Source organism: Symphalangus syndactylus, chromosome 3 (assembly GCF_028878055.3).
Source record: "Symphalangus syndactylus isolate Jambi chromosome 3, NHGRI_mSymSyn1-v2.1_pri, whole genome shotgun sequence".
NCBI lineage: Eukaryota > Metazoa > Chordata > Mammalia > Primates > Hylobatidae > Symphalangus > Symphalangus syndactylus.
The window spans coordinates 90,934,702-90,956,245 of NC_072425.2; the positions used below are offsets into that span (position 1 = coordinate 90,934,702).

Sequence of the window (21,544 nt, forward strand, 5' to 3'; positions counted from 1 at the left end):
AGAAAAGTTTAAATTTCTGCCTAAACAAAAACAGATGTTGATTTATAAGTTTCATCTATATGACATCAAATCATTGGGATGAAATATGGAAAATTGAGTCTATCATCCACATGTTTGATGTCATGCAAAAACTTGAACTACTCTCTGAAAGTCCTGGCCACCAGAAAACAGTGTGAACTTCAGCTCTGCATCTGAGATGTAATATCTGAACAGACTTTCAGTCGAGCAAAGTTTTCATGAGAATGATTCCTCCACGTGGGAAAGTCAATATGTAAATTTTAATACCAGTAAGCCATTGTATTTATCTAGCTCTCAAAAACGGGACTATAAATTTATATTTACAGTATATTAAAACAAACATTCAATCTCTTTTTTTCCACATTATTTGTCATCTCAATAAGTCTAGTAGTAGTAAACTTTAGACGTAAAATCATAGAAAAAGAGGGTAATTGCTCAGTTTCAAGAAAAATTCACTCTATGACCCAAAGACATTGAAATTTGGTTAAAAAACAGCTGTTCAAAGAAGTAAAGGATAAGTAACTTTTAACTGAGGGAGAGCTTTATCTTACCAGTAAATGAAGCAAATTCTAAAATATTCACTAGAACTCTGAAGAAAAGTGTGACTCTATAATTTATTAATTATGTTTACCTTTCATTCTGGCCATCTCATATCATCATTAACTACACAACAATTCCATTATTACTAGATTAAATTATTTAAGTCAATGAATTGATGTAAGCTCCTTGACAGTCCAAAGGTCTGCTATTTCTGGCCTTAAAATGCTCCACAATAATATCTCATAAAAAGATTTGATTTCCTGATATTTCAAAGTATTACACATACATTGAGAGGATTTTGTGCAGGCAAGGGTTATATAATTCAGTGTTTCACCTGGAAAACAAAAACAAATCACTTCTAGGCATACAAATTACCTTTTTCTTAGAGAGAACTTCTAGAGAAAAGAATTAATTAAACAGATATCCTTTTAATTAGTCCCCATTATTTGGAAAATTGTTTAATTGCTATACAGATTCCAGAAAAGTTTTGGCTTTAGAACCAATTTAAGGCAGGGAAAAAATATTGTCTTAAAATTTTTATAGCCGATCTGACCTTTTAAAAATAATAATAAAAAGTAAGTTGTAGCATTTGATCTACTTTAAATAGCTCTTCACTGCAGATACCACTTCCCTTTCAAAACTTCAAGCACTTCAAGATACTTCCTGGACTTTTTACCTGAGCTCTATACTGTCTAATAATATCATATCTCTTTGATGCTTGGCTCAAAAATCAAGTTTCCAAGTTTCCCTAGGAAGACAGGTGTGCATAAGATCAATTTACTCTCAGGGTCAAAGAGCAGAAATTCTAAGGGTATCTAGAGACACACACCTAGAAATTGTAATTTTTTGATGAAAATTGGTACAATATGTTGAACAGATGAGAGAAAAAATGTCCTTAAACTATATTTATTTTTGAAGCTGAAAAGCAGATAGAGCTGACAGCTTTCTCAAATTTATTCCTATGGATTTTTTTCTTGTGACCCGCTTTGATAAAACTTTTTGAAACATCTCAACATACTGAAACTAGAGAACGGAATCTGGACAGTGAATAATTGTGGTTCACACTAGCAATAAATTCATATGTATTGCTTTTTATTGAAATAAAACATTAATAGATGAAAATCATTACTGCTTTTTTACTAAGATTGATTGACAAGTTCAGATTGAAGCCCACATCTTCTTTATTAGTCAAGTCTTTCAGAAAGAGAGAATGTGGGCTTGATTTGTGAGGTATGATAAATAGTCTGGGAAAGATGGTAGTAGGGCCAATTCGATATGTACAGTATTTCATATTGGCAAATTGTTTCAAGAAACTCCACCCTTTTTCTCAAACTGTCTTCAACATCCTTGGGAAAATACATAATATCATGAGCTTAATATATTTACTTGTCACTAACAATTGAGAATACATTGCAAGACTGGGAAGCATCAACCACAGCTCTCATTGACAAATTAAGATCCCAAATCATTTGACATTATTAAGTATGACTTTTAGATGACAACGAAATCATGCTTTATTTCAAAATTAAATCTAAATGTTCATTTATCACTATATATTCTATTAAAATTTGATTTGGTATTTTCAAGTTCTATTACATATCCCTTCCACAAAATCTAAATGCGTACATAAGAAGAATATTTCTTTTAACAAAGATGAAAACATTTATATCCCCGCTGTAATTAGATTGGTTATTAAAAGGAAAAAAAGAACCAAGGGTTTAATTTGATAGGCTCTCTTACTACGTCAGATGAGGAGAAGACACAAGGAGAAGTGGCTTGGAGATATCAAGGGTAGTGAAAGTCTAAATTTTCAAATTTGGGGCACTTACCAGTTTAGATGTCCAAGCCAAAGTTAAATAGACTAAAATGCATCACAAAGAATTTTTCGGTATATGATTGTTTTGTTATCCCATACTCTTGACACAGGAACTACAGTTCCTGTATGGTTTGGGACCAACAAAGTACTGTCTCCAAAATCACACTTGCTGCCTCAGAATCCCTGATCACCATATACCAGCTGTGTGACATCGGAAAACCTACCAAAGCTCAAGAAGCATGGTAACTGCCTGTGGAAAACAAGAGCACCTAACTCAAGGACTTGTAAAGCTTTTTAAAAAAATAAACTACTAGCAAAAATTAAAGCCTCAATGAATACTCTATATTACTATGTTATTATTATTATATTGTTGTTTTTACAATGGTATTATTCTACATTCACTTTTCATGAAATTACACAAAATATTAAAAATAAGAACAATAACAACAACAACAAAAAAAAAACAGTATTTACTTAGTTGTCATTACCAAAAGAATGAATGCAAATATTTACTTATGGTCCCATTTTATCTCTTAAATAGAATTTAGAAACCTCTTTTTCAGTTTATACACATAACAAGAATATTTAGAAGTTAATCTTCTAAGAATTAGCCAGAATAATGATGATATATTTTATAAAATAAGAATGAGAGGAAAATATATTTTACTTATTTATGGGCCCTGCCCCAAATTATCTACTATAGTTCCAAGGTAAACCCAACCATTCTAAGAAATCTCTAGGCTGACCATTATTGACTTGTCCAAGGAGCACTTGCAGTGTGCATATGACAATAAAAGGTTTTATTTCATTCTGCACTTGAGTTAAATGCCCTTTTTACATTTTTGTCACAAGCAGGGGAGGAATCCCAGGAAGCCATGATTCCTATATTAAAGACTCAGCATCAGGAACAGAATTGCCACTTTGACTGTGAACTAAGAATAGACGGGATATCTGGACAGATTTCCAATCACAATTTTGTATTAATGGACTTTAATTTTGCTTATGTCATTAAAGCAAACAGATGTGAACTCAAGACAGGAGAAAGAGATAGAAACTGGGCTGCTTGTGTGTGCTCAAATGGTTCAATGGCTTTGACTATGTAGCAAAAACATTAAGCTTCTAAAAATTCCAGTTAATGATATGTCCAAAATATTTTAGTAATGCCTAAATTTAGAAGCACATAGCATTTTGATTAAATACAGATACTACCTACATAAGTCAATAAAATAAAAATAGGTAGTTTTCAATAATAACCACAAAAATTTTGACTAAATATGTACTACCTCTACTAGACAACTCTCTCAAAGTCCCCTTTTCAGTTGGCATACTGACAACCTCAGTGCAAGAGAGTCCTTCAGAGTTTTCCCCTGAGATGAACTTCCCTGAAGAGCTGATATGTACAGATACATTGTCTATTGAAAATATGCATCAATAACAAATATTAATTAAGGTAGCTACATACTACAACATACTGACATGAAAAGATGATATTTAAAATTAGAACTTGTTTGCATCTAAAGAACCCAGATCAACAGCTCTATGACCTTTCTTTAGCTAGTCCTCAGTATATGCCAAATGGGTCACTTTAATTATTTCATTAAAACATGCTAAATTTAAGGGGCTTATATTTCTTTTCTTGAAATTAAAAGGGGCTACACAGGAATTGTCCTCCATTCACTCATTTGTTTATTTATTTAATAAAATACACATAATTTCAAGGACTACTAAAATCTTATTCATTGGAAATTGCTACTTATTTTTTAAACATTTGAAGATATTTTTCTCAGATTTAAACGGAAGCATGAGATTCATAATTGTCTCTTGCCCACTATAAAGAAACCACTTAAATGGTCTGACATAAATAATCACTTTAACATTTGCAGGACTCTTAAAAGAATTAGTCTTTAGAAAAAATAACGTGCCCAATCCTCATCAATGGACGGTAGAGAGTATAAAACCATTGGAACATCCTTTTGAAATGATTGAAACAGAGATTCCTTAGCAGGCATTCAGCAAAAGATTTGTTCAATAAAGACAAGTCTGACATTCTTATAACAAAACAAATAGATGTTCAGAGTTCTTTGTAGAGCATAGTTTTTAAGAAGCCAAGGTAGTTCCCATACCCGAGCTTGACAATGCTCCTATTGCCACCATTATTCCCTCTTTCTTCTCTGATTCATTCATGCATTCATTGACTCATTCAACCAAATATTATTGAATAGCTCTTCTCTGCCATGTTGTTCACTAGGCATTTGTGCCTCAGGTTGGGAGGCTATGTGGGCATGAAGGTCTTACACTTTGGTAAAAAGTCACTGTGCTTTATCACTCCTGAGTATTTTAAGTCATAAACAGAAGAGAGTAGCAACATGGTGTGACAAAAGGAGCATAGATTGTAGAGTTACAAACTAAGTTCAAATTATTGCCCTTCCAATTAGTAGTTCTGTGACTTATATAAAGCACTTAAGAATTAGCCATAACGTCTATAAAGTTTCTAATCTAGGACCTGGCATATAAGACCCCAATAAAAATAGTCATAATTATTTTATACAATGGTAACCTTGGAAATATATTTTAGTTGAACATAAAAGATCTTTGATACTGAATATTTTAAGAATTCCCATGAAGAATCTTAAGTATACCCTTCAATTATTTCAGAGATGAATGATAACTGCTTGGAAGAAATAACTAGTCATTTGAAATAATTTAGTTATTCTATTATATTTTTAAAATTCTATTTAAAGCTTATAGTAAACGTGAAATCTTTGGTTTGTCTATGATTTTTTTTTTGCTATAGAAAAAGCACATAATAGAAACCATGAAGGCAATATATGTGACAAATTCTGGCTGGTGAAATAAGCAGCCCTCTTATATCCCACTTTAAATGTAGCTTCACAGGGCGAGAGATTTTCCTTCAAAAGATACTTATAAGAGTCCAGAAACAATTAAAAACTAAGAGAAAAGAAAAGGCACCATTTACCCTTTCCCCCACCTCCATTTCCTGCACCCACACACAGATGCCAGAAAGATCTTCTGGTTCAATACTAGGAAAGAAGAAGTGTAGTAAAGATAAGCTTAGAAAATAATACTACATTAAAAATTATTTGGTAGTCTAGCTGACTAAGCCCAAATTGACAAAGGAGTATATACATATATAGATGGGCTATCCTTTGCCTGCATAAGAGTTTACAAGATATGATTCATTTTCTTTCTACCAATCCCACCCTCATGTCCTTGAGTCAATACAGAAAGATCATTTCATGGCTCCATGCATTTCACAGTTCACTCTCTCTGCCCAGTCAGTATGAATAACCCCGACTCCAATTCTGTTTTTCCCCTTGAAAGTTCCCACTCATCTTTAGAAGCACAGGTTGAACAATACTTGATGAAACCTTTCCTGAAACCATTGAGGACGAGTTAATCATTTTATCTGCTCTGAGCGCTTCTGTTCTCTAGAATAATAAGTATGACTTATATTATGATCCCTGAAAGTAACAACAGCTCTGAATTCCAAGTGCTTACCACAGTGCCCAGCATATAATATGTGTTCAATGCCGGTTTTTGAAATGAATGACTTACCTGTTTGACCTAGCCGTAACAAATTCACAAGTACCTGTAGTCATAAATGATGAATAGCAGACAGGCCATAGTTCAAAAGTGGCAGGATTCTTATAAATTAAATCTGGTTCTTAAATAAATATGGACACTGAAAGCCAGAAATTTACATTTCTGCAGCCTAGCTAAATAATGCCACTTCTCTAATTAAACTCAAGTAATGGAGATACACTGGGAAGCTTAGAAAAGTTTGCTAATCTAAAGTGTCCACCTTCCAGGCAAAGAGAAGGTGCCATTCTTGAGAACAGTCAACTCCATTCAGGAGTACTTCATTCATTTACCATTTAAATCACAAAACAATACATGCACTTAATATCTGCTTTTACATTATTTAATGAAATGGTTGTGTTCAAAGAGGTTCTTTAGAAAAAAATCTCATCCACCACTCACTTTGTGATGGGAAAACAAAGGCCCAAAATAGAAGTTGCCTTTCATTGCTGTGCATACCTGATTTATTTTTATATAAAGCTATAGTACCCTAAATTGAATTATAATAATTTTAAAAATCTATGAATTCTGCATCAAAGATAATGGATATGATTATATGAGATAGTAAGGTTGAGAATTTAATGTGTATTTAACGTGAATTTAATGTGTATCATGCAAGTTACCAGGTTAACTTGGGAGGCAGACAAATAAATTCATATGTGATATAATATTGAAATCTATTATCCTGTTAAAGTTCCTACAAGATATTAATAATGTTTGTGAAATTTACAAATGTAATAGTATTTGTGATGTTGAAAAAGAGAATTCATAACATTAAAACCTCTACTTCTTAACATAATTTTTTATTTTGCTCCTAATTAAAGCAAAATATCTTCACAATCAACCCAAGTTTACAGTAGAAAAATTTATTCCAGCCATTTTTTCCTACAATATTGTGGATATCTTTGTGTATATTTTTTCCCAAAGTACACATTCCAGAATGTGGGTAGAATTTTCCTTTGTATCTTGAATGCCAAGCCAAATATATTTATTTTAAATGTATTTTTTAAATAGCTATTTTTCTATCATTTTTCCTGGACCTGCTTTCTCATGAGAAATGAACTTCAAATGAGACAACGAAGTATGCGTGACACACAGGACAACAGGAACCCACCAAAACTTCATTAATTAAAAAATTTCCCCATTATTTCCCTAAGTTTCAAATATAGGGTATCAACAGGATTTTCTTCATAGGAACTTATAAATGGCAAATTTCAAAACTATGAACACATGTAAGTTTTTTAATGTGGTTGTTTTGCTTTCAAATAAATAAAAAATTCAAGAAATTATGCATTACCAATAGGCTAAAACCTCTTCCAAAAATCTTGCAAGGGAGGCTGCTCAGGTTTAATTAACTAGACTGATTGGCTTCTGAAAAAAGACTAATGTTTAAACTACAAACTAATATTTTCTTAATTCCAGAGAAGAAATGCTCATTTTTAAAATTCTCTCAAAGAGAAGCCTTTAATTTGTTTTTTCTTATTTATATTAATACTTAGTTATTCGCTTAGACAAAAGCAGAATGCTATGTGAATACATTGTATTTAAGGTTACATTTTGTAGATTTTGTTCCAGAGAAACTGGAAGCAACGAATTAATTAGTCACTGTTTTCATGTGAAAGGAAAACTATACAAAAGTCATTTACCCTACCATCAAATGAGATTGCCTTGGCCAATGTCATCAAAATGAGTGAGCTCCCCAGAACTAGGAATGCTAAATGGTGCTATGTAAAAAAGGGATTCTGTAGTCCAATGAAGTTTGAGAAATGCTTGTTCAACAAAATTAAATAGGTAATGAAGGACTTCTCAGGGCAATGAATATGCTAATGTCTACTGTAAAAATCACATCATATGTTATAATAGGCAGAATTTTCCAGATAGAACTATTTAATAATAAAATATTTTTTTCTCCTGATTTGGGAGGGAAGGGGGAAAATGGGCCATTGGCCAATATACCTGTATAATTAAAACCAGGTCTTGATATATCTTTTCTTCTTATACATATTCCTATGTGGCTTTGAGCGATAATTTACCTTAATTAGACATTTACATTTCTCTTTCATATTTGGTGTTATTTCAATGGACACTTATTTTCCAATTTGCCACTTTCAGAGAGAAAGAAGTACTAACCTGAATGCTTCAAGGTACTCAATATCTCCCATGGGAGGATCAAGGCCACCTGTCCAGGCAATATTTATATTGTACCCTTCTCCAAGGCCTGTTCCAACCTGGGAAGAGAAAGACACACCACGGTGGGCAGAGAAGAGGGCAAATGGAAGAAAGCAAGAAGAGAAGAAAACAAGCACATGGGAGCTCTTGAAATAAACATCAAACAACACATCAAATCAGCCCAACCTTCCCTGACAAACAATGCTCTGGGTTATGCACTTGTTCTGCACTGGTTCTTGGTCCCATGGGACAATTCAGTAATCTCGTGTAATTTAAAACACCAGCAAAGGACAAGAAAATTAGGGGTAATCATGCAATGCAATTACGTGAAAGATACAAATAAAAGTGGGGCTCTAAAGAAATAAACCGAACCTCATTTGGGGCTCCACTGCCAGGGAAAAAGTTCCCTTCATCATAGCGATGAAGTGAAATGTACAGGATGCTGGGGTCAGCATAAAAGGCCTGCTGGGTACCGTTTCCATGGTGAACATCCTACAGGGAAATGAAAACAGACGACAAATACAGTCATGTCTAACTTTGTGTGGAGACAACCTTTCTGATTTCTAGTTCCCTGTCTTTTTACCACTTTCTTTCTCATTTTCTGTCTTCTCACTATGTTCCTCTTTTCTTTCTCCCATTCAGCCTGCTTCCACACCACCCCCTTTACTTCCTGAACTTTCAGGCAAATTACCCTTTAATGCACTCATTTTTTAAACTGGCTTCTAAAAATCAGGAAACCACAGCGAGCATGCCCTGGAGACTCCAGATGAGCAGTCATTGAGAAAGCCCAGTCCTTTGGTACAATTAGATATTTATACACCGGCTCTTTGTACTCTTTGCTTCAGTGATGGAATCTTGCATCCTGTTTTATGGAGGAATTTTATGACTTATTAACTGCCAACAGTTCATAACCCCTTAGGCTTAATTAACTAGCCTCATTGGCCTCTGAAAAAAGACTAATGTTTAAACTAAACTACAAACTAGTATTTTGCAGAAGGATCTATGGCTTACAGAGCATTTTCGCAATTCTTGACAGAACACTAAACATACGTGTATGCATTGATTTGCCAAGTCCCACCATTAAGGTCAAAGGCTTTGCAACCAGCTGAATAAATTGGCTTTCTTGAAGCGTTCAGTTCAGTTAGCAATCCCTCTGCAGTTAGAATCACTTCAAAAGAGAAGCCAGATGCAAAAAAACTTCATACTTCATTTTGATAAAACGGTAACACAAGAATCGAAGATACAGGAGCATGAGCTCATTAGCTCTTAAATCATTTAGGCCAAAGCAGAAAGATGGCATGGGGTTTTATGCAATCTCGTGCAATCTGCCTAATTTTAATAACATATCATAGCTTTCTTTACAGCCTCCTTCCTGCATTTTTTTCCTTTCCCTACACCAGTCCTCTTTCTCGCTCAAAAAAAAAAAAAAAAAAAAGCCTGATATAAAACTTGACAGTTCTTTTTTCTCGCTGTTTTATGATACAGACACATGCCAGAATTGATATAAGAAATGAAAAATAGAACTAATAGCATTATTTTAAATGTCTTCACTGAAAGACCTCAAATGTAAAAAAAAAAAAAAAACTCAATTAATATGCTTCATAATATCTTCTGACCAAAAAAAAAAAAAAGAGCCACTCCAAAAGTGGATAATTTATGTATTTGTATTCAATAGAATATTACTGCTATACTTTAAACATACATAGTTTCTGGTTCTGTTATTTAAAAGTTTTAAAAACTTGTAACTATATACTTACTTTATATTAGCAAGATATAGAATCACACTATTTTCAACAATGATTTCTACAATTTTTAAGTCAGGCACTATATAAATATCTGGTATGGATTATTAGGTAAACTGAGGCTCAGAGAGTTTCAGTTACTAAGACTATACAGGAAATAAGTTGCAAGACTGGGTCTTGAATCTACTTCCTATTCCAAAGGCCAAACTCTTAACAATTACACAGTTAACTGAAACTTACGTTCATAATCTGTTTGATCCTCTTGGCAAACCTGTGAGGTGGGTTGTCAGTCATTATTGCTCCACAGGAGATTTATATGACCTGTCTTCATGCCAATCTCCAGCCCAGTACTCCTTCACTAGACACTATCATACCCTCCTTTTGGTGAATTCTGAAAACCTGCATTGATCTTGCCATCCATGGCGCAGACATACAATAATCCTTTCCCCTTTTTGAATGGTACACATATCCAAAATTAAGAAATCATAATGTTGGGGCAGATACACATCATCCCAGAAAGTTGTTTCAGCTAAAGACATACATCATCGGAAAAAAAAAAAAACTTAGTCAAATTATATCAATTCCTGGATTTCTGAATCTCCCAAGGAAGGGAAGGAGCAGACAAAAAAACTATTTCCCTGTATGTAAACAAGGGTGAAAAAATTAAAGCCACAATGTCTTTTGTGTTTGTTACTGGATATCTAGAAAATGGACAAATAAAATATTTTGAAAAACAACATTAAGGGGATATTTGTATTTCCCCTCTACAATAGTAATTTTAGTCAGTTCTAAGACACATTTGGTCTGAGCATAAATGCATCTGCAATTTAAACAGCAGAAAAATATTGCTTTGATTACTTTTGTTTCTCTGGGGACATTGTAAATGTTTACTTAAAACAATCAACTATAAAATGATATGTTCTCTCAGATATAAAATTATTCGTTCTTGAAAAATCTGTTGGGTACTTACTAGTGCATAAATTTCTGGGTAAGAAATAAAATCCTGTTCACAGCATAATAAGATTTTCAACAGACATTATTATTAAAATACAGAAATCCATTCTAATATGGGCAATTCTTGATTCTGTATTCATATTCACCAGATATTTAGTGATAAAGGTTAAATTCAATTATATCTTTTGTTTGGGGGAACAACTTACAGTATAGCCTTAAGAATATCATTTTTTTAAGGCTGGGCATGGTGACTCATGCCTGTAATCCCAGCACTTTGGGAGGCCGAGATGGGCAGATCACCTGAGGTTGGGAATTCGAGACCAGCCTGACCAACATGGAGAAACCCCGTCTCTAGTAAAAATACAAAAATTAGCCAGGTGTTGTGGCACATGCCTGTAATCCCAGCTACTCGGGAGGCTGAGGCAGGAGAATCGCTTGAACCTGGGAGGTGGAGGTTGCGGTGAGCCGAGATCGTGCCATTGCACTCCAGCCTGGGCAATAAGAGTGAAACTCCGTCTCAAGAAAAAAAAAAAAGAATATCTTTTTTTTTGTTTGTTTTCCTTTCTGTAAAATAGTCATACAAAGTACTGATTGGTCAGGTATGATCTAAAGCTTGTTTCTGCATGGCAACACATATATAATAAACTAAGATAAGAAAATTATTGGTGATTGTGAGAAATTACTATAGAAATGAAATAAAATGAAACATTAAAACTCCCAAAATAGACCTTGTATCTAAGATATGTGGGGAAATGCTGAAAAATCATTTAAATATTTTACTGGTTAAAAAGCATACTGCAAACATTGATGCTGTACAAGGATTTAGAACCTGTATATTTTCACTATTATGTTAAAATAACTTTGAGTAACCTTGAATAAATCATATATTCTACCAGCTAATGTTATCACTCCTAGTTACTTAGTATAGGGACTTGTAATAAAGATCTAAATGTACTTGATCAACAATGCAATTTCCCCAAATCTAAGGACATTTGGATTAACTTTCCTTTTACAAAGACAGCTTAAAAAGTACTATTGTCAAACTAAAAGTCACATTACCTAAAAGCTACCTGAGTCATACAGTCTTACTTGTAGGACAAGTTAATCCCCTGAACACAGTGGTCAGTCTCTTGCAAGTTGAAAAGCAAGTACACCTGCTCCCTCTCCACACCAGTCTGAATATGTTTGGGATCTGCCTCAGAAAGGAACATGGAATAAATGAGCTCCACAGATCAACTAGAATCATTCTTGCCTAAAATACTCAACGCTGCTGAATTTGGCTGTGACCCAAAGTAGTAGGCGAATTAGAACTCTAACTCTGTATTTACTAAGCATATAAAAATGCTGAAACTGCTGGACAAAGGCGTACCTTTGCCATCTATTGGCGCTGTAATTTGTGGAGTTAGTTCACACCTCCCAGCTAACATTAATGACTTTGGATTTGCAGGAATAACTTTTTTGTTGTTCTTTTTTTGGCTATTGAAAAGCCATCTATTGGCTTTTTCATTGCTAACTTGCGGAATAGACCTGTCAGCCAGGGAGAACGGATGTCTCAAGGCCACGTGGCACTTTAAAACTTCCTTCTCAGCAGCTGTAAGAAACAGGAATTTCCTCAAAGAAGCCCTGCAGCTGCAGAATTTGGAAGACTTGAAAGTAAGAATATGTGGGCTGGTGGTGATCTCAGAGGCAACCCTCTGGACAGAACTCCATATATTTAGAGAATTTGAAACAAAAACTTCTCGTCTACTACAGCCTGTTGGGAAATCAGTATCCTTTCTGATTGGATAATGGAGCAAATACATAATCAAAGGCCAGGAAGCTTACAGGAAACTCCTCGGAGCTACCAAGTAACTTATTTTATAAATCGTATCAGATTTTTCCAGCAGTCTTTTATTCCTATAATGTATTACTGTACAAAAACAAAACTTTACATATACATCCTCTGAAGTACAAAGTATCCATTTATCACAAGGGAGGCATTTTAGCTTTCAAGTCTCTTGTACAATTCCCTACTTTTGAGTCTAGATATCACAAACGTGTTTTCAAAGGGGACTCCTAACAGTTTTTGACTATCCTCCTAGAACCTTAAAAAGGTAGCGAGGAGATTCTTTAGAAAGTAAACACTAAAAGATCCTTAAGGATAGGACAAACAGTTGACCAATCACCTTCTTACATAATTTTGACAAATTTAGAAAGCTTAAAAAATTCTTTCCCTACAATCTTTGCTCTTTATCTGCTTTTCTTAAGTTTCTGGCTTATCTTCCTGGCATAGAACTTACAGAAAGAGTAGCATACTATTTTTAAAGTTTTAATGTCTTACAAATTATGCAGAACAGCAATTATTAATTACTTTAGCTGTCATTTTGCATATAAATGAGAAAATGGGTACTGATGTCTTGATTTTTATAAAATTGTAACGTCTTGCTGCTGCAGTATATCTAGGCCTTCAACACATTTCTTTAATGGTGAACTATGACTGACATTGAGACTCAGGCGTGTTTGGAAAATACATGGATAGTTAGGTTTCAATATTCTTCTCTCCAAAGTGCTTGCAGGAATGCTTCAATATAGTATGTGAAAAATACCCATTCCAACGAAGCACAACAAATGGGTATCGTTCTTCCATTTCTTTTATCTTCGTTTTAACTTAACTAAGCATTTCTTCACATGGCTTTGTTTGTGTTCTCTCAACCCTTTGGTGTGCCTGCTTAACTGAATTTGAAGGCTGGAGGGTGAGGCCGTGACTTCCAATAAGATTTAATTATGAGTGCAGATATGAACAAGATTTAGACTATTAAGGCTTGCACTTCAAAAAAAACCTTTAGCATATTTTGCCTTTAAATCTTCTATCACCTGCAAAAATTAATTAAGTGCAGATGTACCAGGTTCGGTTTGGATGCCAGGGTTCATTTCCTGTCTATGCTTTGTCAGACAACCTATTACACCTCCTCGAGAACTGGAGGCAAACCGAAAACGGGGCTCATAAATCACCATTCACTTCTCTTTCGCCCTTTCCTGGGTTGGTCCTTTTTGTATGGGGCAGATCTCCAGCTCATTATTCATGAATATACTGTGGACAATATGCCAAGTGTCATCTGCTTTTAAACAAACCATTTGTTAAACAAATTATAACTTTATTGTGTAAGAATGCATCATGTTAAAATACAAGACTAGTCTAATGCCTCTAACTTTTAATCACTCAGGGTTCCTGCAGAGAATCATCCCAAACTGGCATCTGAGATTGGAGATCTTTTCAGTAAGAGTGACATGCCGACTTGTTTTAATAATACCACTGTTGCGCAACAAGCAACGTGATTGCTAACCAGGGGAAGTGGCCAATTGGTTACCAAAGCAACAGCATTCTTTCCAGCACATCTGACTATTGAGTCTATATTCTGTAGGGAAAAGTAAATTCAGGTTCTGTTGGGTTATTTTAACTGTGGAAGTATCAATTCATTTAAGGATCATAAAAGTTGCCCTGATCTGCGCCTTCTTCTCATTAAATTGCAGTTAACACCATGAAAGTGAAACGTGAATGTTTATGGTTTCAGAACTGCAATCCTGAGTTTAATGAGTTTCCACATTCAAAGGAAAACACACCCTTCAGTTGTTTGCAAGTGCTAAAAGCAAGACAACCTAACAGAGAAATACAAATCCACTCCCTTTTATCTAGAATCACTGAAAATGCAGCTCTGGCCAGGAATACATACCAGATCTACAATCAATATCTTGCTTATATTTAGTTGGTCTCTCAAGTATTTGGCGGTAATTGCAACTGAATTAAAAAAGCAGAACCCCCTGCGGAATAGAGAAGAACAGAGAAATAAGAAAGCAAATCATCCAGGAAAACCATTATAAATAATGTTCAGAGCATTTTTTTAAATGCTATATGATCTCTGAAGCCATAAATCTGCTTCTGGGAGTACCTCGCAAGATTTTTCAGTCCATCTGCTAACAATTAGAGGCTTCAGAAACATGCACGGGGCAGGTGACCGCCAGGAACCGTGGTGCTTGGAGATGGGCAACAGTCCCCGGTACTTACATGGCTGTGGATTCTTCAGCGTGATGGCCAGGGGGCCTCACAACAGCAAACCCATTCTGTGAAAACAAGACAGGTTTTCAATGGTCAGATATAATGGAGAGAGTAGGAGAGGGATTGCTTGGCTCTCTAGGCACAACAGTGCCTCAGGCACACACACACAAAACTGAAGTCTCATGTGCTTCCAAGATTGTTTTTGTTCCCCCACTGCCAGTCATAGAATGAAGAGAAACAACACATATGATCACATTTTCTCAGGTCATGTCCCAAAAGAAGGCTCCGAGTCAGGGGAAGGGCAGGATTTGGGGAGGTGCACCTCGCTGGCAAACATGCATGTCACCTGTTAAACTAGCATGATTCATTTTCAAGAAGAACTTCTTATTTTATGACATCAACATCCTACAGAGGGAGAAGAAATTCACTTTTGGTGCAGGTTTGGGTCAAAGTTTGGAAAGACCAGAGAAGATCCTAAGTGAAAATTCTTTAACTGGATCTCCTTGATGGTTATTTACACTCCAATGTCAGTAAAATGATAAATTTACACTCACACACTCACACAGACACAAAAGAAATCCCAGAAAGGTGAAAAAGAGAACAATGGAAAGCCCATATTTCTTCCAGTCTATAAATTTAGCTTGGATGACCGCCAAGACTTGCAACTTTATTGGATTCCCTAAGTCAATTTCTAGCCCACATTCTGGAATTTTATAAAGAATTCCAGGGCTGAGAAGCAAGCAGATCTATCCATGATCAAGAAATGCCTTAACCTCCAGATTAGTTGGAATGCATCACGGAAAGCTGAAGTAACTCTGGCATGAAGGCAGGGAACTATAAATCCTTGCAAAGCCAGCATGCTCAGAAAAGTTGGGTTGTTTGACGTGAAGTAATCATTTATCACATGGTTCACACCACCTTTCATTTAACTATGGTTCAAGTAATATGCTCAAAAGAGCATGTTAATGCTGTTTTATACACAATCCTAAAACTTTTGAAATAATTTCAACATACCCCAAGGACTTTTTTTTCAAAACTTTTACTGCATATATAAAAATATTGAGAAAACTAATCTATTCGCTAGGTCTTTAAACACACACACATTTTTCCAGAATGTTATGGTCATTAACACACAATGAGTTAATTTGCTATATATTTTGTTGAATATATATAATAATACACTAAGAAGTAAATTAGAGTCATATAACATAATATCAATTAGAAATCTAGTAATGGTGATAAACACATTCTCTGTTCTTATTCTTAAGACACTATCTCTCTGATGGTAATATATTAATATGAAAGAAACTATCAATGAACAACACAAGATAATAGAGACTGAAATATTAAGATGGTAGATTGACACTATAGAGTGCCACGGGACTTCTGAGAACAGAGAATTTAGTAAAGATTATGACAGATGCACATAGTTCACTGGGAAACCAATAGTTAGGATGAAAATAACAATTATATACTACAAGAATATAATTAGCATGTAAAGAACTTTCATGTAGATCAACCACACTAAAAATCTTGTGATTCAACTAAAAATATGTTTAATGGGTTAAAGGTATGACATAACAACACAAAGAAGAAAACACCCAGTAACCAGTAGCTATTAAAAAATTCAACTTAATTAGCAATTAAATGAACATAGCTTAGAACCCAAAGAGAAGCCATTTTTCTACCCTGGAAATTAAATTTTTAGAAAATGTTCTATGCTGACAATGGAGTGGGTACGCTAAATGCTCACATGCTGCTTGTAGAAGGATAACTCATTAGAGCCTTTCTAGAAAATAATTCACCTCTATATATCCAGAGCCTTAAAAAAAATACGTATCTTCTGATTTAGTCATCTAGTTAAAAAATTTCTGCCTTAAGGGTGCCATTAACTATGTACACAAGCAATTATGTAAAAGATAGTGTCTTATTTATAACAAGGAAAACTAAATTACTTTAGTGAGCTAACATTAGGAGATTGGTTAATGACTTATGGTACATTTATAACATGGACTATTAGATAGTCTTTAACATTTTGTTATCAATATTTAGTGGAACCGAAAAGACTTTATAATTTTTGAAGTGTTAGTATTAATAATATACATAGTATAATATATATGAAGGAAGGTTTAACATGGGTTATTTTATTTTTAATTTACAATTTCATATATATATATATATATATATATATACAGTTTTTTTTTGTTTTTTTTTTTTTTTGAGACGAGGTCTCGCTATGCTGCCCTGGCTTGTCTTGAACTCCTGGGCTCAAGCATTCCACCCACCTTGGAGTCCCAAAGTGCGGGGATTACAGGTGTGCACCACTGCACCCGGCTAAATTTCACGTATTTTTCAAATAGTTTTACAACAAAAATGAATTATCTAACAGGGAAAAAATACATATAACAGATAATATTGAGAGGTAGGTGTTAATGGGTCTTACCAGAAAAGTTGTGTTTACAAAGGAAGAAAAAAAAATTTAAGGCATCCTAGGCAGGGGTTAAAGCATGAAAACAAAGAAGAAAGGATTTTAGAAAGCATTATGGAAGAAAGTCAATCTGACTCTAGAGTTCTTGTTAAGAAACAAAATGGAAATGAAATCTCATAGGTAATTAACTGGATCATAAAAAAAAAAACAAAACCAAAAAAAAAGAAAAACAGACTTGAATTCTGTCTTCCTCCTTTCACTTACAGCCAAATTCCTTGAACGAAGTATCTGCTTTTCACTTTATAATCCTTTGCGGGAACCTCCATCATTGTGCTAAACTATTTGTGAAACTGCTTAATCTTAGGTTGAAAATGATCTTCTTCTCGCCAAAATCAACAAACTTTTTCTCAGTCATCATGATCCACCCAAACCTTCCATTGTGCTCTCAGGAATATCAAACTCCTCCACAATTTCCATGTATTTTTCGAGTGCCCGACTTTCCTTAGCTGAAACCTCAAAAGGCTGCTCATTCCTTACCCTTTGCTGACGACTTTTCTTCTAATTTCACTAGATAATAGCAGCAATTCAAATACAATGTCTACATTCTTCCACCAGAAATTCTGCCCACCTACTCCACCATCCCTGACCCTATGTGAGAACAGTTAATTGGCATGTGCATTTAATCTTAGTCCCTCTCACCTATTCAAGGACATCTCACGCACAGCTTTCCTCTCTCCCTCTCTGAGAGCCTGTGTTTTCTTTTATTGGGTTATTTCCATCAGAATAAAAAACATATTAAGTCTTAATAAAAACAAAACAAAATGACAAAAGTATTATATCATAGTTACAGCAGAATATACAATACATAAATAACAAAATACAAATACTATGATACATAATAAAATCTAATATTTTATTGCCCATTTAATCCTAACAACTTGTGTTAGGCAGATAATATCATTATCCCCATTTCACAAATGAAGAAATTGAGGCACAGAAAGATGAAAGAACTTGCCTAAGGTTCATATCTAGCAAGTGACAGTGCTGGGATCCTATTCCAGGCAATCAGGCACATAAGAACAGTCATTTAAGACTAGTCAACTGCCTGATTTGGTCTCTGTTCACCTATGACATAAAAAAGAAATATGTGGCCAGGTGCGGTGGCTCACACCTGGAATCCCAGCACTTTGGGAGGCCAAGGCAGGTGGATCACCTGAGGTCAAGAGTTCAAGACAGCTTGGCCAATGTGGTGAAACCTCATCTCTACTAAAAATACAAAAATGAGCCAGGTACGCTGGCGGGCGCCTGTAATCCCAACTACTCAGGAGTCTGAGGCAGGAGAATCGCTTGAACCCGGGAGGCGGAGGTTGCAGTGCGCCGTGATTGCCCCAATGCACCCCAGCCTGGGCGACAAGAGTGAGACTCCATCTCAAAAAAAAAAAAAAAAAAAAAAAAAAAAAAAAAAAAACCACACAACAGCAACAACAACAAAACAAACAAACAAAAAAACAAACCCTTGGACTCTCTGAACTCTCTGAAGTGAAAGGTGTCTTTTTGTATGTTAATGAGATGGCTGGGGGCTGGGGGATCCTAGATAGCCTCAGGATGGTGGCTGGTTTCCAGAGGAACCAACAACATGATTAGAAGATTGAAATATTTACCCCCACACCCTAACCTCTGGGGAGGAGAGAGGGGCTGGAGGTAGAGTTGATTATTAAGGGCCAATAATTTGATCAATCTTGCCCATGTGATGGAACCTCCACAAAGAATAAAAAGATAAGGTTCAGAGAGTTTCCAGGCTGGTGAACATGAGGAGAAACTGCAGGGGTGGCACACTTGGAGAGGCAATGGAAGCTTTGTGCCCCTCCTCCATACCTCTTCCCATGCATCTCTTCCATCTGGCTGTTCCTGAGTTGTGTCTTTCATAGTAAAACCGTAGTCTAGTAGGTAAACTGATTTCCTGTTCTAGTAGGTAAACTGATTTCCTGAGTTCTGGACATGCAACCGGCATCTGAAGTGGGGACAGTCTTGTGGGACTGAGCCCTTAACTTGTGAGATCTGATTCTACCTACAGGTAGAGAGTGTCAGAATTAAGTTAAACTGTAGGACACCCAGTCAGTGTCTGCAGATAATTGAAGAATTGCTGGCTGCAGGAAAAAAACACATACATATTGTGTCTGAAGTGTTCTATGTTAATTGAATATACAGAATAACAGTTGATTTTCCTTTTACCACTGCATCAGTTGTATTTTGTACCACCACCCATCTTGCTTTCTCCACCCCAGTCACACTGGCCTTTTGGATCCTTCAGCCACAGGGCTCTGCCTATGCTCCTAGTTCTATGTGGGATGTCTTCCACTTACCCACTCCCTCCCTTTGCCTGGATAAATGCCTCCTTATCCACACACTTCAGCTCCAACATCATTTCACCAGAGAAACCATTCCTAAGCCTCTATCCGTCACCATCAAGTTCCTCTGTGTTCTGGTTTAAATGTGTTCCCTCCAAAATTCACGTGTTGAAACTTAAGGGTCAATATGATATTATTAAATGGTAGGGCCTTTAAGCAGTGATGAGGTCATGAGAGCATTTCCTATCATAAATCGGATAAGGCCATTATAAAATAGGCTTCATGCAGCCTTTGGTGGGCTTGCTCTTTCGCCTTCTACCCCATAAGGACACAGTGTCCCTCCCCTCAGGTGGCTGCAGCAACAAGGTGCCATTTTGGAAGCAGAGAAAGACCTCAAGACAACCAAATCTGCTGGCACCTTGATCTTGGACTTGATCCCAGCCTCCAGAACTGTGAGTAAATACATTTCTGTTTGTTATACATTAATGCATCTGTGGTATTTTGTTACAGCAGTACAAATGGACAAAGACACTCTATAATATGCTCTTAGAGATCTCCCAACCCCGATTTCTGAGAACTCATCTCTATTTGTAATGATATACCTCTTGGTGTGATTATTTAATACATTTGTTGTTATTATGTTTACTATATGATTAATGTCCTCCTCCCCACTCCCCAAAGTATCTACTTTTTGCTCACCATTTTATCTGCTAGATTTACATAGTATCTGACATATAGTGGCCAGTAAAGAATGATAAAATAGATTTATGAATAGCTACTACCCTGGCTTTTTTCCTCTCCCTCTGGCAATTCCTCTACTCTGGCCTTTGCTAGAAAATTTTCCTTCTCTCAAGGGCCCCCGATTTTGCACCCCAGGTTTTGGGAGAAGGTTGCTGTTTAGACTTGGGAGCACCTTCTTTCCTAAAACACATAAAATATTTTGTGCTTTATAATGAATAGAATCATTGATTTGACGAAACTGTGAAAATGTTTTAAAATAAGATTACTATTCTTACAGTATCTGCTTTTCACACTGAATTCTGAGTTCCTAACAGGGAATTTGTGTAGTATTTTTCTGACATAAAGATGTGTTGTATATTATACTAGAACCAAGTTTCTCCTTGGCTCAAGAACATGTCTCTCTTCAATGAGTATTTCTCAACAAGTTTTTTAAATAATTAATTTACTGTTTTTCAAAGAACTTGAAAATCTACTAGTCTCACAAAATATAACTATCAGAAAACATATGCAAGAAATAATTCAGTGACTTAATTTCTTATTTTCTTATTTAATGGTAATAAAAATAGAAAATTTTTTCATTTTATGAAAACAAATCTGTTTCTCAAACTTCGAAGTGAATATGATATTCATATTTAACCTTTTTAAACTTATGAGCATCTTAGATAGTTGTAGTAAAACCCACGAATGCCATATTATGCAATACAATTTAGATTTTTTTCTACTTAATAATATGGAAAAACTCTTTGCTTTATATTTTATTTTAAGTTACAAAGACCAAGCAGTTAATCTAAGCAATACATCCTATAGTACTTTTCTGTGGATTTCAGTCAACTTAATGGTGATATAGATTTTATTTTAATAAACTGATTTGTAACATTTCTTCTCAAGTTTTACTTTCTCTTCAGGCATGAACATGACTAATAATAAAACTTTGGCAGTATGTTAATGTCACCAAAAGTGACAATTAATGTTTCAAGGACTGAATACTCACATTCCTACTTTCTTGTTGTTGTTTAGACTGTTGTTATGGATGTTTCTCCTTAGTTTAAAGGGAAGAAATGATGTTTTCCAGTGGGACCACATGTGGAAGTACAAGAGAATATTTGATTGCCAAATATAGCCATGTGGTATCCAGGAAAGAAAATCTATGGCATC

The 21,544-nt window shown here is 35.2% G+C and overlaps 1 protein-coding gene across 2 annotated transcripts in view; it reads right to left on the reverse strand.

Moving 5' to 3' along the window:
- The window catches only part of HDAC9 (histone deacetylase 9), a 914,075-nt gene that overhangs the window by 162,600 nt on the left and 729,931 nt on the right, over positions 1-21,544 (reverse strand). For both annotated transcript variants that reach the window (XM_055272501.2, XM_063637042.1), the window contains exons 18-21: positions 14,882-14,937; positions 14,550-14,637; positions 8,516-8,635; positions 8,105-8,202 (exon numbers count right to left, since the gene is read on the reverse strand). In XM_055272501.2, the coding sequence (XP_055128476.1) occupies positions 8,105-8,202; positions 8,516-8,635; positions 14,550-14,637; positions 14,882-14,937 (362 nt within the window). The remainder of the gene's footprint in view (positions 1-8,104; positions 8,203-8,515; positions 8,636-14,549; positions 14,638-14,881; positions 14,938-21,544) is intronic.